This window comes from Carassius auratus, chromosome 49 (genome assembly GCF_003368295.1).
Source record: "Carassius auratus strain Wakin chromosome 49, ASM336829v1, whole genome shotgun sequence".
Taxonomy (NCBI): Eukaryota; Metazoa; Chordata; class Actinopteri; order Cypriniformes; family Cyprinidae; genus Carassius; species Carassius auratus.
Genome location: NC_039291.1, coordinates 9551160 through 9579075, shown reverse-complemented (window position 1 = coordinate 9579075; position 27916 = coordinate 9551160). Strand labels below are relative to the sequence as shown.

Sequence of the window (27916 nt, the reverse complement as noted above, 5' to 3'; positions counted from 1 at the left end):
ACTAACAACTCTTAAAGTAATTTTCATGGACCATTTGAATAACTTTTATTAATATTATATATACACGTTTACATAACATTGAGAGAAAACTTTCTGAGTTCAACATTCTCAGAATGTCCTTGTGATATATGTACTTGAACATTTTCATAATGTTGAGAGGAAATGTTCTTATTTGAACTTGATGTAGGTTCTATGAAACATTTTCGTAACCTTTAAATAATGTTGTAACCACGACAAGAAAACTTGTCTATTTCATTACAAATAGACATTAATAACAATATTTTAAAATAACGTTACCAGTGCACTGTTCAAAAAAAAAAAACAATTTGCCAAATGGATAAATGCAAATATAAAATATCATGGCTCAAAGTATAATTGCAACTTTTCTTTAAAAGGCACATATCAAACCATCCAGTATCCAAATGCTTTTCATGCATTTTAATGAGGATAAAATTAAATACATTCATGTTTAGAGACCAATATGGCCTAAATCTTTCACATTAATATCATATTTCTCTTCTGTTATGTCCAGTTGTCTGAAAGTAGCAACCTTTGAGAGCATATTTAACATGTTAGCCTCTTCATTCCTTAGTTTTACAATAGCATGCTTCTCAATAAGGAGCCGGCCTCCAGCATCTCTTTTTAATAGCACGGGGCAATATTCTTGGGTTAAAGGTGAGCATGTAAATGACAGATATACCCATGATGGAAACACTGACTGTTACAAAGAGAAGAATGTACCAGACAACAGACTCCTCACTGCTGGAACCACCACAGTGGATGGCGTCCAAAAGCACGACCTTGTGATGCCTGTGGTTTAAGTCCAAACATGTAATCTCTGAGAGATCTACAATACTGATGCCTTTATTCTCCCCGAAGGTCCTGTACCAGTCTAAATGGCAACAGTTGAAGGCATTTCCATTCATATAAACAGTCTGCAGTCTTTCAGCTAACATGCCAGCATGTTGGGACGGGATGGTTGTCAACATGTTATCCCTCAAGTCCAGAAGCTTCAGGTTTAATGCTATTAGAGATTCAGGAAGTTCTGGTAGTGAGTTTCTACTGATGTTTAAACTCTTCAAATGGCCGTATAAAGAGAAGTCAAAGTCTTGAAGACCAGTATTACCAAGTCCCAAGTGCTGCAAAGTGTTAGCGAGACCTTCCAGAGAGTCCTGTTTGAGGTTTAGGTCCGGATTGTTCGAAAGTTCGAGATGGGTTAGAGGCGTGCCCTTGAACGCTGAAGATGGGATGTTCTGAATGCTACACCCGGCAAGATAGAGCTGTTTTAGGGAAACGATGTTGGACCACACAACACATCCTGAGGAACGCGGCAAGTAACACACATCCACAGTGTTGTGACTGAGATCTAGTGTCTGAAGTTTTGGTAGACCAGCAAAAATCCTAGTTGGGAGGTTCTGAAGGTCATTTGTACTTAGATTGAGATGTGTGAGATTGTTCAGCTTGTTAATAGAGTGTTTGCTTGCTTTCAACTCGGTTAACCGGTTTCGGCTAACATCCAGTTCATAAAGGGTGACTGGTAGATATTCAGGCGTCAAACTGAAGGACTGTAAACAGTTACTTCTCAGCCTCAGCCAGTAAAGATGTGGCATCTGTTGAATGAATCCCTGAGGGAAGTAGTTAACCTTGTTTTCACTCAGGTCCAGGATCTCTACTGAGGAAAGATCACCGTGAAGGTTCTCATTCCAGAGCTCTACTGTGATGCTGCTTACATTTTGCCCCAAGTTGTAGTACTCAACACTAGTGCTCCAGTTTGAAGACGTATAATTTGATAAGTGTTGGTAAAAACTAACTCGATTATTGGACAACAGCAAAGTTCTTATTCTGTTTTTTGTTGGAAGGAATGGAAAGAACAGCAAATGGTTGTCAGACAGATCCAACGTCTCCAGCTGAAAGGTTTCAGTCAAATTTTGATTGGTTATGAACCATTCGATGGAATTGTGGCTGGCGTTTAGAACCAGCAGTTGGGTCATTTCAAAGTTGACCAAACATGGCAAGCAGTTGAAGGCCAGATTCAGCCTTTGGAGCTTTTTCATATGATCAAATGCTCCATCGATCTCAAACAACAAGTTTCTCTCAACGTTCAGCTCCCGGAGCTGATGAAGGTTTCTGAACGTTGACTCATCCAGCCTCAGTATGGCATTCCGGGACAAGTATAGAGACTCAAGCGAGGACAGATTCTGTACCAGCAGAGACACCATGTCCTCCGAGAGGCCATTACCTGAAAGATCAAGGGTCTTTAGTTGGGACAGAGAGCTTAAGGACTCGGCCACTTGCTTGTGTCCATGGTAAAGCTCGTTGTTGGCTAAATTGAGGTCTTCTAAAAGAGGCAACTCAGAGAACACACGCTCTTCCACCCCCGTTATCTGATTGTTCGCACAGCTGAACGTCCGTAGAAGAGGATACCGGGAGAGACAACCATCTTGAAGATTTAACAGAAGGTTATTGTCTAAAAAGATCTCCTCAATTTGATGTGGTAAATGATCTGGTATGGCAGAGAGCTGATAGCTGTTGCACCGAGCCGTGCTTCGTATCTTCAGACATGGAAAGAGAAGGAAAGACTAAGTTAGATTATTCTTCCACACAATGGAAAAAAATTTCCACTAAAGGTCATTTGACCCAATTGTATATTTTCACTTGCTAATCCCATGGAGAACATTAAAAATAGACAAACAAGCAAATTTAGTGGGTTTTCTGATTAGACTTCATATTAGTCTATACATGTAAAAAATATTTGGTCACGCAACCAAAAAAGGTCCTTCATGTGGTAACAACTATTTTTTGCCCCTCAAGTAAAAATGTATTTAACTTGAATACATCAGGTTACACAACAAGTAATAGCTTGTTAATGTAACAACTGTAACATCATACTTTAAGATGTAACATTTTGAATACATTTTCTATTTGAAAACCACCATGTAATACGCTTAAGGAATATGCTTATTTCCCTTGCAGAGAACCGTGTTCATCTAAACGTATTTGTAGTCGACCCATTTCTCACATACCAGCCTGCAGGGGAAGGTCTGCGGATGTCCTGAGGCTGAAAGCAGGACCACCAGTAGTGGCACCACTGCATGACAGAGCACGATGGACAAGTGATCAAACACCGGCATCTTAACATGATCACTGCAATGAAGTAATAAAACATGAGCACAATTATATTATTAGATATAAAAAATATATCATTAGAAAAGTAAATATACTTTTTTATGTATGCTTTATGTAAATTCTCTATCAGTGTCCATGTAAAGGTGTATTTACAGAAGTATTTTTGAAGTTCCTAAAATATTATTTTGTGAATCCGCTTGAAATTACACATTGTTGTCGCACTTGACACTGACACAGAAACTGTAATATGAACTGCATCTCAAATCTTTTAGACACTAAAATTCTTTTCTTTAAAGACACTTCTTCATTTTCAATTTATACAGTATATCATAACAGAAAATGATTTGACACCCAGCGGTCTATGTGTGGCAGGGACAGAGGAAATGTGTGGCTGCAGCTAACATTAATCTACTCCAGCCAACTGTGATACAGGTTATAAATCAGACTGACAAAATGCACACATTTTGTCACAGCCATTAATCAATATACACTAGCCCTTAAAACATGTGGACATTTAGATCAAACTTAAAAATGTATTAATGTCACTACATCCCGAAAAAAGAAAAGAGCATTTATTCAAAATAAAGTCACTTCAAGTTTTACTGAAGACAAAAAACGTTTAATAATTGTAATAATAATAATAATAATAGTAATTATAATTAATAATTTTTAAAGTTAAATATAAAAACAGTGTATACAGCACATAACAGTTCACTCTTAAAAATCTAAAAGGTCATCATTTGAGAGATCTAAAAAATTTGTTTATTGGTGCAAGTTGGTTAGACATTTTGTTAGACATTTTATGTATTTTTTTTTTTTTTTTGACCCTTTCACTGTGACCTACGAATCCATATACTTTTAGGTCCACTGTATCGATCAAAGGTAAGAAACAATATCCTGCAAACAGTTAAAAGAGCTAAATCACATCAAAAACTGACAATATTGCGCCTTTGAGTAAGATAAGGCAGGTGACTATCCCTGTAATGAGTGTACTGAAAGTCCTACTGAATCAAAGATAAAGCAAAAGACAGTGCCATAAAACATTCACCCTGGCCGTTTCACATTTACAAACAGTCTCACTTTGGTATACCGTGCACACTTACCCCAGTGGCCAGGATCGCGCCCTCCGCTCCTCTGTGAAGTTCACAGAAGACCATTACATCGGTTTGCGGGGAGGTTCTGTTGGCTTGGTCTCTCCGGAGATGCAAAGTGCTTGACATCTGCATCTCTGCAATGTCTTTAGTAATTGCGGAAGCAAGCAAGCAACGGAAACGCAGTCACATGAAGGCAGCCAAGATCATACATTTCACGCACACACATACACTCGCGCACGCACGCACGCGCCTGCAGGGTCAGAAATATGCACGTTAAATATGCAAAAATCGACCACTTCCCACAACAGCAAAAGTATTTCAGTTTCAGTAGACTAACGGAGCAGGAGAATAAGCATTAAGGACGTTTAATGGTGCTTTCATAAAAAAATAAAATAATAAAAAAAAAAACATGAGGAAAAATATTTACGTAATAACCGTCGTGCGTGGAGGTGCAAAAAGCACCTGTAAAAGTGTATGTTGCACAAACATTTCGACCTTATTTCTGTCTTGTTCAGTAGACCACAAACCTACTAAGTGAACACACCCAAAGCACCCACTACTGGTTTCACTCATCAGATACTACTCAAGAGGAAACCACCAAGAGCTCACACCCTTCCTGCTAGAAAGATGCAGGCCCATCACTTCTGCTCGTTGAAACCGTCACATTCTTCTCAAAACAAGCCTTGCTGAAGCGAAAACGCGGGAAAACGTTCGCGCGTGCCACACTGCTTCGTTTACAAACAGGTCGAGAAGGGTCTGTCTGCCATCCGCCTAAAAGCGATCCCGTTTTTATGCACGCGCAGTTATTTCCACGTCAGTAATGTATCTCACCGCAACCCATTTTAATTTCCCTGCAGTAGCCTACATTGCAAAGAAAGGGGAAATTATACGTACGGATTATATAGTATTGCATATTCAGTCAATAATAAGAATTAGGTAGTTTAAGGCTTCTCAGTGCAGTCAAGTGTGACCTGTTTTAAGGCGCTGCATGTACTAAAACCTCCTGGTTCCACATAAATGAGACATCTGAAGTGCTAAAAAAATCAAATAAAAAGCACATTTGTGCTTGCTCGTGCAAGACTTGTGTGTGGTTCCCATGCCATGGCTAGTGGCTGCCAGGCAATTTTAGTGCGTTGCTATGCAGTTACTAGGCTATTGCTAGCACAGACACATCTATTTGACTTTAGATTTGCTTATCTACAATACCTCTATACGCCGTTTCCCATCAGATGTCGTTTGTGAGATGTTTATGATTCAGAATGCATGTAAAACTGTTTGTACCCAGCAGATGCTTTCCAGTTGAAGTGATCTTTAACAGAAGTACTTATGCTATCTGGGTTGTAGCGTGTTGCTGTTCCCCTGTGTTGGGTCATTTTAGTGTGCTGCTATGCAGTTGTTAAGGTGTTATAAGCTTCTGTATGTGTCTATGCATTAGCTAGGGTGTTTTTAGGTTGGGGTGTCCCAAACTCCGTCCTAGAGGGAATATGTCCTGCAAAGTTTAGCTCCAACTTGCTTCCACACAACTCCCTATGAAAATTTGTATTATTTATATGAAATTTCTAGTATGCCTGGTGGCCAACGTCGGTTCTGGAGATCCACAGTCCTGCAGAGTTTTGCTCTAACCTTGATAAAAGTCACCTACCTGCTGATTTTTAGTAACGCTTAGACCTTGGTTAGCTCGTTCAGGTGTGTTTGATTAGGGTAGGAGCTAAAGTCTGCAGGACAGTCCCCTTGTCCAAATACACACACTTGTGGTCTTAGCCACTTGAGAGCGTGTGGGTGCGACAGGAAGTAACTGTGCAAATGCCAAAGCACATTGCCCATAACATAATAAATCCACAATACCGCTCCGTATCGGTATTCGAAGTGTATCATGCATCATGTTGTGGAAATAAATCGTTAGACTTTTTACCGAGATCTTGCGAGAGGTAACGGAAACCTTTTCAATGTAGTTAATATTAAATTTTATTAATAAATAGATATCAGCTACATATAATTCGGTTGTAAAACAAAGAGCTGCACGTTTTATTGGTGCAAATGATTACGCAAGTGATGATAATTATTTTGTAAAACATTTGCAACTGCTTTATATCATTTAATTAGAAGCACCACACAATTTAATTGTGTGATCTGTTATGGGGACTACTGAACAGACATTTAGAAGTTGACATTAAAATGCAAAGTATTGAAAAATAAAAATAAAGCTCTGTAAACATTTGCATTTTTAAAACTCTATAAGTGCGTCCTATCAGGTAATGAAAAGTACACACACTTCATGCTCACTTCAACACTTGGACCAAATATATGAAATACGTCATGCAAGTAGTCAAGTGGTCAAGTCCGAAGACTGCAAGTGCGAGTACTTGGACAAGGGGTGTGGCTCTCCAGGATTTGCGCACCCCTAGTAAGACCTTGATTGGTTGGTTCAGGTGTTTTCAATTGGGGTTGGACCAAAACTCTGCAGGACAGCCCGGAGGTCCTTCAGGAGAAGGATCTGACACCAGGTTCTAGAGGTTAGTAAAGCCACAAGTCTCTATGAAAACAGTTCTAATATTTTGGACCTCAAGGCCCCCACATTGTCCACAACAATATTTGAAGGGCGAATGATTTGTCCAGTTATTCGTGACAAATTTTTAACTCACAATTTTTCCACCTGATGACAATTTTTACAATTTGGCCTGACTAGGAAAATGTATATTCAGTTACAGTTACAAGATTTTTTTAAAATTTACATTGATTTTCCAGGTCTATCAAGCTTGACTTTATAATTAGACTACAATATATATTCAGATTTTCCAAGACCGTGAAAAAAACATAATAAGTTGTTAAGTAGGAGAATTTAAATGCGAAAAAACATGTCTTATTTTAAATAATTTTAAGTTACCTAAATGAAGGAATCGTCATTTCCTGCTATTTTAGATAAACTGCAGCGCAGAATGAACACTTAAAGAAAAAGGCTGATGTGTCTGTCAACTCAAGGTGAAGGATGCCACCATGTGGTGAAACAAGAACAACTATGGGCTTTTCATGAATTCCTAGATACCAGTATGATACACTATTACATCAACAGATTGAATAAATCCATATTAAGGGTAATGACAGAACAGGCTGATATACGTTCACAGTCCGGAACTATTTAGAGTTTATTTGTAATCTCCATAACCTCAGTTATAGCAAAGATAGACCTCAATAAATAAATACTATATACTTCTACAGTTACGATGTACAGTAACAAATGGAATAATGACATACTACCTTTGCCTGTCTTTAAAAATAAAAATGTTCTTGTGTGTGAAAACTTGAGCCATCCTTGTACAGATACAGTATCTTCTCATTCCACGTGTTGTGTTAAAAAATGGTTGTAATGAATCAGAAAACTTTGTCTCTTCTAATTTGGCTTAACAATTCATAAAATAGAAAAGCTGCTCCCTGTGCAATTTCATAAATTAGATTAAAACCAGGTTCAAAAAATGTCCCAGGTCTTCAAAAAAGGATTAAAAGCAAATAGATGTTCAACTGAAATCCGCAGATGTGTGTTGGACATCCTCATCATCAGCAAGCCTGCCACCAAACCAACCATTTCCCCATTTTTTTTTACTAGTCTTATGTAAGTCAACAGCAGTTGTCGTGATGCTCTCCGGTTCTAATACTTATCCATCCAGGGGTCTTCCCAGATACACCATAGTCACTTCAGTGTTCCCATAGACGGCTGACACAGCGGGAAACAGGCATGTTTTGGGGAGCCCACGGAACGCCACTCCAAGGAACTCAAAACCTCGTTCAAAGGCTAGTGTCTTATCATCCATGTCTAGGATTACACGTATTCTCTCCCCGATCTGGAAAATAAATACAAGCATATTGGAGATGCATCTTTTTTAAGGAAACTTCATCATTTACGCTCCCTCCTGTTGTTCCAAACTTGTATGCTAGTATTATTCCCATCAAAAGGAGGTGAGAAAAGGAGATGCAAAGATGTGTGAGAGATCCTCATTCATTTTGTGTATGGCCAGTTCGTCTCTGTAACCATTTATAAAGTTATTAGGATTATTATGGTTTTAAAAGTTGTGAAGTTTATTCTAATCTTTATAGGCTTTAATCTAAGTCTTCAGCAGCAATACAATACCTTTGTACAAACAACAATTCGAAATTTTAGATTAGAGCTTTGCCAGAGATTTTTAGCGAATAATTAATATTTACTGTAGGCCAGTTCCTCACGTACAGTTAAAAAAGCAGCTTTGAAAGACGTAGAATATAGTGCATGTGTCATTACGTCTGCTTTTATGTTGTTGTTTTTTTCTTCCATTTTTGGAGCATGACATTTTCAGATAACTCCTTTTCAAGGAAAATATAACAGCAAAAATAACAGGTTTAAAAAATGAAAGGGAGAAAATAATAATGACAGAATTCTTAGATCTCTGACATAATTTACCCAACGTCATCTCATTCCATTCAGTTTGCTTTCTTCTTTGAAACACAATGATGTTCATAGAATGTTTCAGCTGTTTTAGCCCTTATCGCGATGAAAATAATACAAAAAGGATTCATATGACTTTGCTGGTATATTTTAAGTTACCGTATTTTTCGGACTATAAGTCGCACCTGAGTATAAGTCGCATCAGTCCAAAAATACGTCATGATGAGGAAAAAAACATATATAAGTCGCACTGGACTATAAGTCGCATTTATTTAGAACCAAGAGAAAACATCACCGTGTACAGCCACGAGAGGGCGCTCTATGTTTTCAGTGTAGACTACAGGAGCACTGAGCAGCATAGAGCGCCCTCTCGCGGCTGGAGACGATAATGTTTTCTATTGGTCCATTTCTCTTTGTTAATTTCTCTTGGTTCATGTCAAATTAATTTTGATAAATAAGTCGCAGGGCCAGCCAAACTATGAAAAAAGTTATAGTCTGGAAAATACGGTACTTTAAATAATAAACAATTGTAAGAAGTTTTCAATTCAAATAAAATCAAAACATCCATACTTCATGGATTTTGTAAGGAAATGTGTCATTGAGCATCAGAGTCTGATAGCTTTGACCGCTGAGTGTCCAGAATTTCACACATAGTCTTTCAAGTTATTTAAGTGTTTCATCAAGGTATCTGAAATGCACCTTTTCTTTTTGGAACTTTCAGTATGAACAATTAAACTATTTATACTACAAAATGGCATAGAATAGTGTATAAATACGCATATTGGGCTGCACCTTACAACTATTTCAAACATGGTGACAAACCTAAAACATTCTCTTTTGTGTTTTACAGAAAAAATGACATGAGGGCGAGTAAATGATGACAGAATTTTTAGGTGAACTATCCTTTGGAATGACACATTTGTACATGCATACATACATACATATATACATATACATATATATATATGAAGTAGATTCTCGGGCTGTACTACCTGGTATTTTGGTGCGTTGTTGCACTGGGGGAAGTTGCCGTTGACCTCTCCATTGTGAAGCAGGTTATTGTCAACTAGATTCCATCCCCAGCTCTGGTCATCGCTGCCTAGAAGCGCCACATAGCCCTGGCATTGCATGGGAGCCCTCTTGGTTGCGATGCCGATCACCGCCACCGTCCCAAGAGGACCTTCCCACCAGACCTCCCAGGCATGCCGGCCCTCCGTGAAGCCAATCTTCCCACGGGCACCATCGGTGCTTTGGGCGATGGGGTTGCGGTGCAGAGTAAACCCGTTTTTCTTGATATATACATTTCTAGAGCAGTCATGGGAGCTCAGAGCGTGCTGGAAGGACTTCAGCTGATGACAGAAGAAAATTAAAGTTACTCCAAACTTATGTCCAATCAAATTTGATCTAGAATGAGATGGTAATTCTATGATACCACACTCTCTATATATTGAAGTGTAACAATACACTCAGCTCACGATACTACACAATACTGGGGTTATTTTAAACAAAATTTAAAACTGAAATTCTATTCTGATACATTGACAATTTTCAGTAACTTCCTTTTTTTGTTAAATACAACTCATTAAAGAACTGATGACATGCAAGGTAGCCGAATAAATTAATAAAAACTGAATGCACTCATACTCATGAACACACATATACATGACATATGTTCAAAAAAGCATGGTAATACCATGGTTTATTTATTAGATTGTTTAATGCAATATCTGCATCATTTATAGTGTCAAGAACAGGGTAAAATAACTTAACAATAGGTAAATAAATTATTTAACAAATTCAGCAGTACCATGATGCACATAACACCAAATGTCCAAGAAAACACGGTAATACCATGGCACTTTTTGTAAGTATGGTTTGAAATCTTTACAGTCAATACAGGATTTTAATAATTCAGTCATTTATATGGGAAATTACTAATTTTCTGCAGCTTTGCGTCCAAAAATTGCAGGCAAGCTACTGATGTTACTGTATTTGGTCCAATATTTACAATTGACGTCATACATTGGAGACCATAAACAATCTTCTGGTCACCTACTAACATAACTGTATTCAAAAATACGATTAAGAAGCTTAAATGTGTTATGTTTATTATTCGAAACATAAAAGCACACAATACCACAGTTGTGTACGCGGTGAGCAAAATCTAGTCTATTTAATAAAACATAAAATGTTAAAAATGCACATCGGCACGATGCATAATTGTAAGCACTGCAATGTAAATTATATTAATTAAACTGACATGATGTTAACATTTATTTTTTAAAAATCTTACTTTTGCTTTGTATGAAGGCAGGTTGCAGAGAATATCGGAGCGCAGCGCTTCTTCACTGAGCAAGCGGGCGCACAGACTCCGCCACACCTCGCTGTTTTCATCCGCCAGACAGTTGTACCAGTGCCAGCAAACGAGCGAGCAGTTCATGAGATCCGCCAGCTCAAGATAGGAGAATATATGCTCGAGAACTCTGCTGAGTAACCGACCCGCCATGCCTGACACACAGCCTAATAATGCGGCAGAACCGGCGCCCGACGAGGAGGAGCAGCAGCCCGCGGCGGCAGCGCCCAGCCCCGCAGACTGCGTCCCTACCACGACCCCTGCGCCAGACATGTCAAACTCCTCCGCTGAATGCAACCGATATTACAACCGGGCAGCCGGATCGCACGGCGGGTCAGAACCCCTCCGCGGTCCAGCGAAGTGCGTTCAGCTGACCCATCTCCCGGTGTTATTGCTGTTGCGGCCAAATGGATCAAAATCTGAGCTATGTGACTGTTGTAAAGGTCCTGGACGGCGTGCAGCCAACAAATCCAAGATGGTGTATTTACGAAAATATATCGTTCAATTAAAGATCTTTATAAATTAATTATAATTATCCACATACCGTATTTAACACGTTGTAAAGCTGTAAACGTGTTACTCTTTCTGTTTCTGTTTCACATTAATGATGATTCGTGAAGGAATCATTCTTTCATGAATCGGATCAGTGAATTGATTGAACTCGTCCACAAAACCGGTCTGAATGATTCATTCGCATTGGTGCGAGCGCTTCTAGAGTCTCAACTAACTCGTTGAATTGACTCTTTTGAACCCGTTCGACTCGTAGTGATGACGGATGAGTGAACCATTTAGAGTGAACCTCGGATTTGACCAATAGATCCGAAGGTAAGTTAAAGGTAAACCAAAAAAAAAAAAAAAAAGAGAAAAACGTTAGCAGATTTTTTTCAAATAAAATTTCCTGTGAAAATGATTGAAATACGTTAAATGAGACTGTTCTGACTATGACGTTATATTAAAATTAATACAATAATAATAATAAAAAATGTTCTTTTGAAAAGAGGTGTTTAAAAGAACCGATTCGTGGAAATTAGTCTACAGTTCATATTTCATAGTATACACTTCTTTAAGGACCTTGCAATTGACTTGATTACGTACGCAAGGGAGGGGGAAATGCGATGTTACAGAAAAGACCACTAGAGAGCGCCGTTTATTACATGATTCTATAAGTAAAATAAACACAAGTACACTATTAACAAAATATTTATAATATAAATTACACATTTTTTACACATAATATAATTAAAATTATTATTAAATATTTAAAGTGTGCATTCTTTTTTTTAAACTAACTCTAGCCATTGCTGATTATTGCTTATTTAATGTTTAACTCATGTAAACTTAATGAAGTTCATTATTTTATTAATAGAAAAAGGAGAAAAAATATCACATTCATGGTTTATGTAATACATGCCTTCAGTCTGTTTCTAAGAAAAAATAGCAGCTGGGGTTTGCAATTATCCTAAATTACCTATTATTAATTTTTAACTATATTATTAAACCCTCAGAGTCATATAGTGGCTTGAAATGGCAAGGACTAATGATGTATATAAGATTTCCTGAAGTTCTCTGATGTTGTATAGCAGTGATCCTCAAATCTGGCTTGTGAGATCCACTGTTCTGCAGAGTTTAGCTCCAACCCTAATCAAACAAACCTACATGTGATTTTCTAATGATCCTGAAGACATTGATTAGCAAGCCCATGTGTGTTTGATTAGGGTTATAGAGCTAAACTCACTGTTCACTGTTGTATAGAATATGTTGTTTTTTCCCACATTGGTTATGCAACAGTCTGTTTTCTGCATGATTCATTGCTGTTGTCTGAATGCTGTCTGGCCTGATGGATCATTAGCTCTGAAGGAGAAAGGTAGTGAATGCTAATATTTTCCTGAGTGGAAGATATATCATTCGGAATGGCTCAGCATTGCTCTGCCACATACTTTGAATTAGCTGGCATCTAAGGGATTTAATGGGTTTATTTATGCATAAATGTTTATATACTGTAAAGTTCATGTTTTCATGTTCTGTGGTTGTTGGGCCGGATTGACTGGTTGACTGGATATGATGTGTGCTGCTTTATGTAAACCACCACCACTATATGCTGGGGGGGAATGACAATATTAGATTTACTGTATTGACTATAAATAAGGGAGTATATATGATTATTGCCAGGGAAAACCACTAAAACTTTCTCCTGCATTGCTGCTGCTTCTTCTTCTTCTTCTTCTTTTCTTTTTTATGACTGTTAACTAAAACCATAAAAAAATTAATTCTTGAAATAGTATAATTATTTACAGAAATAATAATAATAAAAAAGTGGTTTTATACTAAAATAAATCTAAATAAAAAGTAAATTAAACAACAACTAAAACCTAATAAAACTGAATAGACATTGTGAGTGTGTGTGTGTTTACAAAATTACAAAAATTAATTTATACACGTACACACACACACACACACACACAAAGTTTTAAAGCTTAAACCTTGCTTTGTGTCCGCTGTATTCTAATATTTAGTTGCATCTTTGAACATAACACTAAAAGCAGCCACTAGATGGCTCAAATCCCTTTCAAAATCAGCTTTCCTTTCAAAATCTAATCTCGAGCAGCTATTTTAAGTTCCCTAATGATTCGTGATATGAACATTAAATTCAGAAAAAAATCATTTGAAGGCATTATTTTATATATATATATTGAAATAATAGATGCCGTGTATATCAATACATCATCCATAGCGCACTTACACCTGTTGTTAGTGGGTGGAGACGGAGGCCCCGCCTCTCTTCCTATCAGGACCAATCAGGAGTTGGATTGCCGCTAGAGGGTGGGGCGAAGCCAAGCGGAATTTGAAGTTAAGTTTAGACAGCATTATCTTAGTTTACGGGACAGAAACGGTAGAGCAGACCTGGGAATTTAACGGTATTTCGGAAATATTGTGGTTTCGCGTGTATATGCATCTCTGTGCAATGATAGAGATATGCTCCTCAAGTGAGTATGCGTTTTGAAATTAGATATTTGATATATAACTGAATTGCTTAGCTAGTGGGATTTGATTAACGTAAACAGTTAATGTCAGGTAGGTTTGAAGAACTGCTGAATTGCTTCACTGCGTATTTTAAATAGAAATTGAGTTTAGCGATGTCGCATTAACAGCATCACAGATAAAGTTCCATAAAGTACAAATTTTGAGTTAGTTTGTGGTAAGTTTATAAACCTTTCCTCCTCTAACATTTATTACAAGTCTTCATAAGAAATGTGTTGTTTGGGAGTGTATTTAATATGTCATTTGACATTGCGTTCAGTCCATGTCAGAATTTACTCGTTTGTGGTCATTATTTCACTTTATTGAAGTTAAGGTAGACTGTGGGATGTACATTTGAGTGGTTGTTCAGTTGGAGGCACTTGAGGGGTGAATCTCGGATTGTGGTGGTGTTGAAGCTTTGGATCTGCCAACACAAAAAAAATTGACCATAGAAGTCAAATCATATTCTTTAAAAATAATTAAATTCATAATTCTAAAAGATAAATGAATTGTTTCTGATTTGAAATTCTCGAATAGTGACCTGTGTGGAAATGAAATAAAGCAACTAATGTAAAAATCTTACTGTATTTCTGATCTTTAAATGGTCATTCTGCTCCTCTGTTATTTTTTTATTTGCATCACACCCCAGTATAAACATTTTTTTTTTTTTTGAGTAATTCAGTTGTTCTCTAAAATAACTAGTGTGATGGTAATGACATTAATGTTAAGCTGTTGACATAAACACCAATTATACAGGAATATGATGTTAGGGTAAAATGCAAAGTAGAATATTCTTCCTCTTATTATTATTATTTTTTCATAATTTTTTTATTTTAAGAATTAAAATGTCTGGGTAAATGTTATAGTAACTTTCTGTGAAGTAACTATATACGATTAGGAATGCTTTTGATATTGGACTTTGCTTGGCTGATCTTGTGGTTTGGTGGAAAAAATACATTTGGTATTCTAACTTGTTCTTACTAACCTTGTTTTTATCTTTCTTTTCTTATGAATTACAGCATGGAACAACTTTATTTACAATCCACAGTGTGAGTTCTTTCAGAAATCCCAAACAAAGACAAAGTGAGATGTTACTTCATCTTCAGTCTGCGAGGTTAGTTTGGTTTCCTCAAAGCATTTTATCTTGAGCAAAAGTAAATATACTAGGGCTGTTTTTACCTGCATTTTTAAGGTATGAAAAGAGTCCTTTATAAATAACACAAGTCTTATATATGAAACAATACAGTCCGATGGAGACATTATAGAGTTTTTTTGCATGCTTGAAGTGAAATTAAAACTTTTCCAAGATTTCCTAAGCCTAAATTTTCCCTTTGAAATTCCTGGTGTGCTTATAACTAATATCCCCATCTCAAAGTATATCTGATTATATCACTTTAAGTCTTTTGGAATCTTTCTTTATTTGAGATGTAAATCACCACTGAGGCTCAGTGAAGGCTAAACCAATTTAGTGTGTAAGACATCCCTATTAGAGCACAGCTTAAATTTCCCCTGTGTGTATGTGCGGTAAAGTCCAGCAAATAGAAGTGTTCTTGTCTTTAAACATTAGAGGTTTAACCATACGTTGACTCCATTGTGCACACAGTTCTAACTGTCAGTGGTGAGGAAACTCTTGGAATCTGAGAGTCTCCGGGGGAACGTTGCACTGGGATCCATTCAAACTGGCTGCGGCTGGGATGTTTGCTGCCGGGATGCTGCAGCAAAGCAGTGGAGGACTGAACAAGCGTTCGCTGGGAATGGCACGGCTTCCCAACTCCCACTTTTTCCCCCTTTCTTCGGGCTCAGGGTCATGGGGTCTGGGCCGATCTGCGAAGAGCAGCTCTCTGAGCTCTGTCAGCTCGGCGTCGGACAGCATGGACATGGCAGGTGCCGATCCTGATTGCATTATGCAGCTGGTCAATGATGTGCGGAGGTTTGCAGATGCGCTGCTCCACCTCAAGGAAGCTTTTAACACCAAAGGTAAGAGTGAGACCTCACAGGGTTGGTGAAAAGAGCTCGTTGTTGTCAGAGTTTCAGCCTGTTGTGGGTCAACGTTAGCCTTGGATTCACGGTCACTAACCTTTCTTTATCTTTTTTGGATAATGGCAAGGGAAAGTTTATTTGCCATCAACACTGTGAGTTCATTCAACAATGCCAGCAATGTCAAACAAAGATTCATAGTCGGAAATTACCTCTGTCTTTAGAAAGGTTTAGATAGGGTAGTCGTTTATGATTTGCATTTTATTTGGAGCAAAGAATACATTTTTGTGTTATATAATACAGATGTAATATATATATAGGCCTATTGTAATTCCTATGTATTTATAGATGTTATAAAACATAACATCTTCATAAACATAACATAATAAATAAAAAATGTCCTTCTTTTAAAAATAAAATAAAGACATTTAAGATATACAGACAAACACACACACACACACACACACACACACACACACACATATATATATATATATATATATATATATATATATATATATATATATATATATATATATATATATATATATATATATATGTGCTGTCAAATTGATTAATCGCAATTAATCACATCCAAAATAAAGGTTTGGTTTACATAATACATGTGTACTGTGTACATACTGTATTTAATGGTGTCACCAAATTGAATTATATAAAGAAAGGTGTCTGTTTTCAAACAGGTTTCCTAGTCACTCCCCCATCAGCAAATTTGCCAGACAAACAGATAAACCCACCCCCAAACTTGAGCCAGTGTTTCTGTGGTGTGACCAGAAAATTTTCATTTAATTTAAGCATGTTTATAATATATATACTGTAAACATTGTGGCGGAATCAATAATGGCTAGCAAAGTATTAAAATGGCTAATTGGTTGTGAAATAAATTCGAAAATCATAACATCCTTGATTGCGGGAGTATTTCATCAAATAATACTCTAATAATAAGCTTTTCCTCTGTACTCCGTTATCTTAAGTGAAGTGTTTTAAAACAGCAATACATTTTGTTTTTCTGATAGAGGAGTGAATGAAGATTAATGGGCAGTTCCCAGGGCAGTACCGTTTGGGTCTGTTTGGATCGGATCCAGTGCGCTAATCCTTGCCTTTGCTTGAGAGTTCCTTAATAAGGAGGGGATGGAGGGGTGCCTGTGTGTGTATGTGATGGGGGGTGTTTCCAGCCTCCCATTGTGTCTCTGCCATGTTGTCCAGGGTCTGTAGGAATCTCTGCTTTTGTTCGGCGGGGTGATGGAGGGTCCTTGACCCCAGCTGGGTAGGAGAGTTACTCTGAGAGCTGCCAGTGTGTGACCGGTGCTTTTGGCCTCCGGGTCTCTCCTTCCCGCAGCTTTGGGCCTTGAACAGGTCTGAGCGGGGGTGTTGCTCTCCCAATCACTGAAGACTTACAAACTATGTGTCAGTCTTACATTGTTGTCATAGTTCTAAAAGTGTGGCGCTTTACAAATCCGTCTCGGGCGTGGAATCTTTCCGTAGAGTGACCTTATTAAAGATCTGAAAAAGACCACTGCCAGAACAGTTGCACTTTTAGGGATAAAAGGTTAACGGTTAAACACATGTGTAGCATTTCTGAAAAGATCCCTTTGTGTGTCTGCCTTGGTGGCACATATCGGCAGGAATTATTTAAATAGGCTTAGTAACACACTAACGTATGACTCATGGTATAGCGCTTTTGCTGTAATCGGCTGATATTCAGCTAAATGCAGGAAAGGAGACTAATTGGACAGGAAGTTGAATTTGAGAGAGTGCTGAGAACTCCAGAGCCTCTTTTCCGAGGAAAAGTTTTAAAGTGCAAACGAACAGTAAATCACTACATTTACTTCGTTGAGTTCCGTAAAAGTTTGTGTCGTCACTGAAATGCTGTTGTCAGTATGAATTCATTAAATCCATTTAGGGCTGAGCATATGGTTTTGTTTTAGTTTTTCTCAGTATTTTTTTGATTTTGTCCAATAAATATATGAGTATGTTTATATTTGTATAATATAATATCAATTATTATATTTTATTATATATTTTCAGCCTTTTGACAAAAAAAAAAATAAAATAAAAAAATATAACATTTATTTAAATATCTAAATACATTTAGATATTTATTTGTAAATTATATAAACTATAGTTATAATTTTAATATTCAAATGTGTGTATATTTTCCAGTCATTTAACAAATAAATATATTAATATTTAAATTGATATTTATACATGATATTAAACAATATATGATATATAAATGTATATTATGCACATTAAAACACAACAATGTTGGTTCGTGTTATATTAAATATACTAATAATTTTGAATATATCATAAATTAAATTTTTGTATATATTTAAAATCTCTTCTTTCATGTATAAAAGCAACACATATCTGCACAAACCATAATTTGTTCCACAGCCACTGATTTATTCCCAAATTGAACATGAGGCACTTTGTTCAGATGTCCATTTAAATGAAGAAATATTCTAAGTTTCCAGTCACAATTGGCTCTTGAGCCTTGTTTACAGTGGTGTTCATAGGAAATGAGCATTATGTGGCCGGTATCTGGGTGATTAGTGTTTTGCATCAGTGCACATCTTCAAAGTGGTAATTGTTAGTAGTGAACTGGGTGGGGCTCAGTTGCTCTGGTGTGATTGAAAGTGATTAAGATCCTTTCAGTTTATGGCTGCATTGTCTCTGCAATGCGTGGCTGCAGAAAGACACCCCTGGTTTTTCAAATCCTTCAGAGCCTTTATTACAGTGCAGTATTTCGTCCTATTACAAAACTGCTGCTTTGCATGCGCTGATGTGATGGCGATTTCCTTCGTCTCTCCTCCTTAGCTTTATTCTTTGAGCAAACTGCCAGCTTCTGGCAATGAGTTGACTTTCCCATGCAAGAATAGCAAGAACCCTGAGATCCTTCCTTGGGGAGTAGTGGTCTGCTGTAGTAGGAATTCATTTTTATATATTTTTTTCTATCTGAAGTCAAGCATGTCACCTTAAATGGCAATTATTGAACATCAGCTCTCATAGACAGTGCAGTTAAGAGGCCGAGTCTGGCCACTATATTTCAGCTTTTTATAGTTTTTATGGATTTAAATTCGAGGAACATCTTGATGGCTTGTTTTCACATCGTTCCCGGTTATGAGGTCTAGACAGCATCCATAAAGATGTCTTCACAAAGAGTGGGATTTTTGAATATCTTGAAAGGTCGTGACCTTGCCAGGGGGCCGCACATGATGGACATGTTGGTAATTGGATTGGATTATTTTGGGGTCTGCGCTGGCCTGGGACATAACTGGCAGTTTGGGCTCTGAACTCGGAGGTCAGTATTGAAGTATGTACTGTGGTAATGTGGGGGGTAAAGAGCTACTTAACTTTTTTATATATTTTATATATGTATTTTTGTAATTATTTTTTTATCTTTTGACAGATTCAATAGTTTAAAATGTTATTATTATTATTTATATATATATATATATATATATATATATATATATATATATATATATCAGTACTCATCAGTATCAGACAAACTTTTTATTTTGCATGAACCGTACAGACCTTAAAAAGATCACTACATAGCATTGCAGATGACCCCCGACATACTTAAGTATCTTTTATAGTGCTCAGTGGTATTTTACATATTATTTGTGTCAAAAACAGTAACTTCAACACATTAAAGCATGCAGATGGCCTTTACAGAGCGTAAATTGTTGCAATGACCTCTTGTCTTACATTTTGAGACCCATGCCTTTGATTTGCTGAGCTGGTCAGGTGTTGCTTTTTGTCCCATGGGTGACTTATTCAAGCAGCAGGATGGTTGGCATGTGTCAGCTATTTTGGAAATGAGAAACAAGATTGCCTGTAATGAATACTGGCCCTATTCACTGAGGGAAATAAAGTGTGTAAGGTTCACTGCTCTCTTTATGATGTTTTGGAGACCCTCCATTCAAGCTTGCTCGTTTCTGACGGGAACCACTGCGAGCTTTTTGCCTTTTGGAGAATCATTTGGAAAGTGCTGTATGAATGCACGATTTCCAGTGTCATTTCTCTGAGACGCTTGTTTAGATGGTATCACTTCTATTGCAATTATACACAACTTTCCGGCATGCTGAGAAATTGACACAACCACCCTCACATAGACCAGAATCCGCTGCTATTGGCCGACGGGAGGCGAAACCTGTTATTCCGAAGTGCAAAATAGAATCTATGTTTATCAATCCACTAACTACTTTAGCCGCCCTCAAGTCTATGTGAACGCAAGACTTCTCAGAGCGGAGAGTTGTTTATTGGCAGCTCCCAAGGGACAGTAAATTGTTTCTATTCTCCCCAAGTGCAGGACGGGTAAATAATCAAATGGTAATTTCCCTCATATTTCAAATGCTTTTGGTTTCTTTATAGCTCACAGATGTTTCAAACTGTTAATTTTTTTCTCAAACATAACCCGTTATCTCAACTTTAGGAGAATCGATTTATCAGAGCTGACATACTTTATAATACCTCAGGATTGTTTGGTTCCTGTTTGATTGTGCTGGTGTAACCCTGAGAGGACCGGCCTGGTGTATTTTTAACTGTTAAATCAATATTGACCCTCTCCTGGTCAGCCATTACCACAGTCTGGGCTCATCATTTTGATAGGGGTGGGAAACACAGTCCTTTCCTCTCCCATCCCCCCACATACTCTGCATTCCTCCAGAACAAACGCTCACTTGTTGCTTTAGTGTCTTAGATCAACAGTTGCTGAATGTTGGACACTTTGGACAAAAAGAACCAACATGAAACATTGACAGTGCTACTGTCCTGTCCTAGTACAGTGACTTTGTAGTCTGTTATGATGGTTGGAGTCAAAGTCAAAGAAAGGTAATTTTTTTTTTTTATATTCAAAATGTGCTGCTGTTGTCACAGGCCATACAGACTATTGGATAACCGACAGACAAGTAGCATTTAGCAAGTGTTCCTGTAGGTCAAGACACTAGAGGATGACACATCTGTCTCCATTGCAAGCTTTGTTAAAAGTAATGCATGAATATATAAAATGTGTACTTCAAATGTAATGCAAGTAACTTTGGATAACAGTATCAGTATTTATGTTATAAGTATATATATATATATGTGTGTGTGTGTGTGTGTGTGTCATAATATAAAATATACTATTTTATGATTGAACTTTCCTTTTAATTATAAAGTATAAAATACAAAATGTCGAAGAATTTTTATCATACAGTCAATGACAGAATAATTTAAAGTCAAAGCCCTCTACTTTTGTATTGTTATGTACAAAAGGATGCCACTTTATTTCCAATACTGGGCCAATATAAAAAAAAAACAAATGGCTTGGAAAGTTCTCAAATCATGGCTGTGAAGTTTGTGGAGGGTCCAAGCTGCCCTCGCAGTGGGGTGCGGGCCGAGTCTATGAGTGGGATTAAACCCCTCTTCATCCCCAGTGGCACCACATTGTGCTCCAGCCTGCTGTGCATAGGGGGATCCTCTGATCGGCTAAAACTGATTTTCTGGCCCCTATTGTGAGGTTATTTGGGGACTGGTGACCCACACTGTTTGCCCTGTGAACCTCAACCTTCAATCACAGGCATGAGGGTCCACATGTACCGTACACATGGGCTGCTTTGATCCTGAAGAGATTTCAGATGTGTTTAGAGTAGGGCTGCACGATGTGTCATTTAAGCATCGATATCATGATGTACAAATCCACTATAGTCACATCGCAGGATGTTATAGTTGATCCGTTATTCATTAACCGTACAGGCCAGCTGCTCCCCGGCCCTTGACGAATGTGATTCGGGGATTAATTGCACAGCTTAACCATCATAGAGTGAAAGTATATAATTTGCATGTGTTTTTAAGTCCTGTCAGTTTAACAGGGCGCATATTAGAACGAGCAGAGAGAGAGAGTGAGAGAGCCCTGGCCGCGCGCGTACGCTCACCTTCACTGTCTTCAAACATCTCCCTCACGCATATTAATCAAAATGAATTGACACAATGGTGTCAAAAAAAACAACAACTATCCAGTGATGAAATGTTTTCTGTGTTGTCAAATCTTGCGCGATATCCTAAACTGCAGAGATAATTACACAACGCGTGCCGTACATGTCCGATTCGCGAACTAATGATTCCTTTGAACCGATTCAATTTAATGAATGGTTTAAACAACTGACCTTTCCAACACTGTACTCATGAGACGTCTGAATTGGTGTATTAAAAAAATCTGTAGCTCTTTACAATAATGTTCTATTTATTAAACTATTTTACTACATTATTTTACATTTACGATTACTAAACTGCGCTTCTACAACATTGATAATTTCAACATTTAGACTATAGACTTCATTGTTGAAATCGAAAGTTGTACAGTATTTGTTAACATGGTTAATGCACTGTAAAGCAACATTACCAAACAAAGAACAGCTGTGTTTTTATAAACAAAGATTAATTAATATAGTAACAAAAGTATTGCTCGTGGTAAGTTCATGTTAGTTAATATGTTAACAATTCAAACCATATCCTAAAGTTACAAACAAATAATTTACTCTAATTTAAATAATACTCTGATGTTTAAATAATTTAAAATGAGAACGTAAGTGTGCTCACTGTGTGCTTGTTTGTAAGAAAAAATTTGATTCGATTTCATATCGCAGTATATATCGCAGAAAAATAAAATATCGCAATGTAATTTTTTCCCAATATCGTGCAGCCCTAGTTTAGAGTAGTTCTAGCTAACATAGCTCAACCATTACTCAAAGTAAATGATGAATAGTTGTAGCACAGCTGATTTTATGTCATGAGTCATGAGACTGAGTGCTTTACATTTAAAGTGAGTCATATCTGCATTTTAAGTGTTTGGCTGAATCATTCAGCATTCTCAATGAGTCATTTGTATCGAATGACTGAATTGCTTGGTTGACCAGTGAAAGGTGAGCAAAATGGTCATTTTCACAGTATTCCTGCAGCGTGTTCGGTAATGTGTAACTTGTTAGGTGCTGAGAACTTCTCACCAGGTGTTTCACAGCACCAGCATTTGTCAAGACGTCACCATGAGTCATTCCTGGTATTGAGCCAGGAATGTTTGCAGGATTACTGTTTCTTTCTTTCCCATGTGACACTCTCTAAACTGGCACGCTTATGTCCATTACGTTTATGTTATATTAAAACAATGAGAAATACAACTTCTCTTTGTCCCACTGTGAAGTTTTATGGGAAAATGGCCCTGCAGCAGTGCACCAGGTCCTCTGAGAAAACCAGTATGCTGTTTCAGAGATTCAGAATCATCCATTGTGAAATTCCATCCTAAATTTAGCCGCCCCGTGTCATTTGAGTGGCTTGTTCTAGGATTTTAATGCAGCTGTGATCCAGCTGTACTCCTTCTAAATGGCAGATCTCCTAATATACGAGATGGTTGGTGTAACCACCAGTCAGTTCTCTAATAAAGAGTTCCTTTAAGGGTTGCTTTGAAGATATTCCTGTTCAAAGGCACTCGTAAATTAGTCCAGATTATCTTTGAAGATCACATTACACATTCTTGTTTCAATAAAAATTGAGTTATGGATGTGAATCTCATTAAGAAGATGTTCCATTTTATTTAGATACACATATAAAACAGTTTGGTCCAACTGTTTTATTCTTTTTGTTTTAGACTTCACTGCTTATCTATAGTGGAGCCTGTTTAGTAGGTGGGCATAAAAGAGTGATTACAGCCTGTAAGGAGAGTTGAATGTAGGGCAAGGTGACATATTCATTCCTACCCCGAGCAAAACACTGAGAATAATAGATAAGATACAAGTGTGTGTTTTCAGGGTTGGCTGTACCAGTGTACATGTGTGGGCTGCGGATAGCTGTTTACTGCCTGCTCTGTGCTGATTTGGAGTTTTAAAAGTTAGCCACCTGAAAAAAAGGCAGTTTTTTTCCCTTTCTTTCTTTCTTTCTTTCTTTCTTGTTTTGGACCTGAATTTAGTTTTGTAGCCCTCTCCTTATACGCTCTTTATTTTTCAAGCTTCATATTTACTGCAATGTTTTTTGTCAGTGTGTATTTGTTTTAGGACAGGATTCCTTTTGAAATTGTTAAGTTATTTGGCCCTCATGATGTAATGGGCATTAATTTATATCTTCATTACTGTATCTGTAGATTTATGGAATTATATCTGCTCCTGCCTGTGTGTATTTTAATTTAATTGTATTTTATTAGTTTTTTATTTTTTATTTAAAGGGTTAGTTCACCCAAAAAAGAAAATTAGCCCATAAATTACTCACCTTGAAGTCATCCTAGGTAGGGCTGAAACGATTAGTAATAGATAGCCTTAAATCAAGCATCTGGGTGTTGCACTGCATCGGTCCTTGAGAAGGGTTGCAACAACTAATCAATAAAATCAATTGTAATAAATAAAATAATTGTCAACGATTCTCATTATCGATTAGTTGGGTCTGCCCACAGTTCACATCCAACTTCAGCCGGTCGCATCAAATTACAGCACTGAATAACACATTTCTATGGACAAAAGTGCATCTAACAATAGTGGAGGAAACAGAGTGGGCATGCATTTGTAACTTCAGGTTAAGTTATTACATGTCCCTCTGAGCTGCATTAAACAGTGTGTAAATGCATGTAATTGACGCTTCTAATGCAGCATTTGTGTTTCCTCTGCATTGCAAAGATAAATTCTGTTAATGCTGACTTAATTTGCTTGGTAATAATCCAAATGCAAGAATCTGACTTAAAAGATGATGCACACTTTAAGAAAAAAATGACTTATGGAAACTTGATGTAAATTATTAATTTATATTACTGCTGTGAACTGACTGCACAGAATACTGTATTAGAATATAAAAAATTCAGGAGTCAGCTGTCCACATTAGTACTTACGATATCAGCACAATAACACCCTCAGCAAAATATCATCTAATTACCGTTATCTTTTTTTTTTTATCAATATCGGACAACCCTATTTTATGTTACTTAACTGATACAATAATTTATTGATAATAATTGTTTAATATATTAATTCATACTTTTGACTTTAAAGGCTGAAATGTAAAGTTTATCATTTTATAAAACTTAATTTTTTTGAAAACATCCTGTATCTGAACTGTAAATTATGCTTTTTACAGTCATTTTATTTTATTTTATGGTACTTTATATGGTACTATAGACATTGCCCTACACCGCTCACATATCAGACGCTTTTACAGGATAAAGAAATAAATGACAGTAAGAGGAGACTGACTGCGATCAAAGTGCACGTGTTGCGTGTTCCCACAAAGCATTACTGTGATTTTATTATGTCTTTACTATCTTTATTATTTTAATTTTTGATCTAGAGATTTAAACTATATCCACTATGTAGCCTACAGTGATTCAATTTATTAAAACAAATTTATGTAAGGTTTTAAACCAGTTTTGTAAGGTTTGTGCCAGTGCTGCCCTTAACTAACAGTATTGGTAATGACCAAAATATTTTTTTAGCTTTCTGTATTGGTTAGTCCTCCAATATGTGTAAGCTCTTTAGTTACAGTAGTAAGCTATTGCTAATGCTATAGTACAACAGCAAAGCAAAAGCTGACCTCATACATAATTTCCCTGGAACTGATCAAGCGCAAGTTAGATTAAAGTGATTATTACGTTTTGAATATGGATATTTTTCTTACAAACACGCATCAATTCATAAATAAATAAAGCTCTTTCTGATTCTGATTCTGATTCGCTACAGGAGGCCTTTGTTCACCCTCTGGAGTCCCTTGAGACACTTTTTTTAAGGGATGCACTTTTTATTAAACTTCTCAAGGACCGATGCAGTGCAACACCCACAGTGTGGCATCAAACAGCTTGAAAGATCAAAGACAATTTTTAAAATAACTCAAACTGAATTTGTCTGAAAAACGATACCCAGGATGACTTTAGGGTAGAGTAATTTATTGCTTAATTTTCATTTTTGGCTGAATTAACCCTTTAAGGGATTGCACTATTTTTTTACCCATTTTTCCACCTCTATTGTTGAACTTCCTCATCTCAACTCTTGGTCTCAAAATGAATAATTATGTTACATTTGTATTTCTTAAAGCGGAAGCTCCAGAGAGAAGTGACCACTGATTCTGTAAGGTGTTCAGATAAAGTCCTAAATATAAAGAGCTCTGGAATGAGGATAGTTTACAACAGGAAGTCAAGTTTGGAGAGAGCTGTAACCTAGTCAAACAAAGGACACAAAGGGATTTTAAACAGCTGTTGAGAAACTGAAATGATAATGCTGGTAAGTGGTAACAAGATATCACACCTGAGGGTCCCAGTAGCTTTGTCTTTTATCTCCAAACCAACTTAGCAAATATGATCTACTGATTAACCTTAATACTAAGCAACCCCCAATCAAGCTCACTGCTCTGGATTAGCAACTTCAATCCAAGATGGCAAATTTATCCTTTAGATTAAAGTGGCCTTGGATTAAAATAGTCTGAAGAGCGGTGGATTTAATGTGTCCCCTTAAGTCTTGACCCTCAATATCATCAGGAATGGATTATTCTCCTCCGCTCTCCCACACAAACACACACACACTCATTCTGAGGGGTTCTAGCGTAACTCTGTGAGACCATCTAGACCAGTCCACTTGATCTGACTCAAATCCTGTTTTCGAGCAATGGGTTCCTGGTACAAGATGAGTGGTTGAAGATTAATTGGCCCCTGTTTTGCATCTGAGGCCTGAGCCCTGGAAAGCCCATCAAAGAGACACAGCTTCATGTTGAGAGGGGAAACCCTGTCCATGGCTTATCCTTGGCCGAGCAACGGCTGTCTGGTTTTTCTCACGGATTTTATGCCTAGTTGCAACACTGGTGTTAAGACAGAATGAAATAAATATGTGTTTCACAGAAGAAGGAAATGCATACAAGTTTGGAATGTCATGAGGCGATTAACAATGAGAGAAAGTACATTTTTGGGTGAACTATCCCTTTAAATGCATTAATGTTTGCACACAAATATAGTGCACCATGTTATTTTGCGATACAAATAATTTCAAAGCAACTTTAAAGAAAATTAAGTTTCTACAATATTTAGTAGTAGCTTATAAGTGGTGATCAGTTTATATGCAAATGACAGGAATTTTCAGAAAAATGTATACATGACATTAGAGGTCAACCGATTTATCGGTTTTGCTGATTAATCGGCACCAATAGTTGATTGCTGGAACAATTGGTTATCAGCAAAAATCCATGCCGATAGTTTTCCGAGTTTTGTCCGTTGCTGGAGCGGCTGATAGTTTCCTGGTTTGGGTCTGTTGCTGAAGCGGCTGAGAAGGCTCTGTTTTAAAGAAGGCTCTGGAGTGTGTGTGATACCGGTGAGTTCTCATAGACTCAGCGCTGCTCTTTATATTGATTAGATAATCACTTGAGTGTTCAATAACAGAAGCAGTTCAAGTGTGAGAGTATACATTGTACTAGGATAATTGTAGGGCTCTATGATTTCCGTGATGCATAAAACACGGACGGAATTCACAGTTTAATGTGCGTGGCGCTCACAGTGATTTCAGCATCTGTCATCTCTCTAATTGAGGACGAAAACACATGAACAAAATCTCCAGAACTGCTCTGAGAGTCACTTCATGAGCACGTAACCGTTTGATTTGAGCAAAAGCATCATATCACATGCATTGATATTCATTTATTTTGCAACCCGTCTAAATAAAATTCCGGTTATGAAGTCTATTGTTCAGTAGAATGTACATAGTCTACTACTACTACTTAAATTAAACAAGCATTATTTTTTAATGAATAATCACACAACATTTCTTCCGTGGTTTATTTTTAATAGTAAATCCCCCTTGTTTGCCAAAAAAAGTTTGCTTAATTTTAAGTAATTAAAGGACAAATAAAATTAATGTTTCATGCCTTAATTTGATAAAACATTTTGAGGGGAAAAAAATATTAGGCTTCTTTAAG

General features: G+C 37.1%; 3 protein-coding genes across 7 annotated transcripts in view; 1 reads left to right on the top strand and 2 right to left on the bottom strand.

Annotated features, from left to right (window-relative positions):
- Nucleotides 1–18: 18 nt before the first annotated feature.
- Nucleotides 19–6817, bottom strand: LOC113066140 (negative regulator of reactive oxygen species-like). The gene is made up of 3 exons (XM_026237825.1): nucleotides 4230–6817; nucleotides 3024–3144; nucleotides 19–2552 (listed from the first exon to the last, which is right to left on the bottom strand). The coding sequence occupies exons 2-3, from the start codon at nucleotides 3129–3131 to the stop codon at nucleotides 612–614; spliced, it is 2049 nt and encodes a 682-aa protein (XP_026093610.1). The 5' UTR covers nucleotides 3132–3144; nucleotides 4230–6817; the 3' UTR covers nucleotides 19–611.
- Nucleotides 6818–7329: 512 nt separating this feature from the next.
- On the bottom strand, nucleotides 7330–11590 carry LOC113066141 (F-box/SPRY domain-containing protein 1-like). Its single transcript, XM_026237826.1, has 3 exons — nucleotides 10928–11590; nucleotides 9627–9983; nucleotides 7330–8056 (listed from the first exon to the last, which is right to left on the bottom strand). Exons 1-3 carry the CDS (start codon nucleotides 11258–11260, stop codon nucleotides 7871–7873), a joined length of 876 nt encoding a protein of 291 aa, XP_026093611.1. The 5' UTR covers nucleotides 11261–11590; the 3' UTR covers nucleotides 7330–7870.
- A 2253-nt stretch (nucleotides 11591–13843) lies between these two features.
- LOC113066138 (rho GTPase-activating protein 29-like) overlaps nucleotides 13844–27916 on the top strand; it is a 41998-nt gene continuing 27925 nt past the window's right edge. For 4 of the 5 annotated variants that reach the window (XM_026237819.1, XM_026237818.1, XM_026237817.1 and 1 more), the window contains exons 1-3: nucleotides 13844–13971; nucleotides 15025–15119; nucleotides 15609–15982. In XM_026237819.1, coding sequence (XP_026093604.1) covers nucleotides 15700–15982 — 283 coding nt within the window. In that variant the 5' untranslated portion in view covers nucleotides 13844–13971; nucleotides 15025–15119; nucleotides 15609–15699. Of the gene's footprint in view, nucleotides 13972–15024; nucleotides 15120–15608; nucleotides 15983–20704; nucleotides 20846–27916 lie in introns of those variants that run through there. The other variant, XM_026237821.1, reaches the window with a different exon arrangement.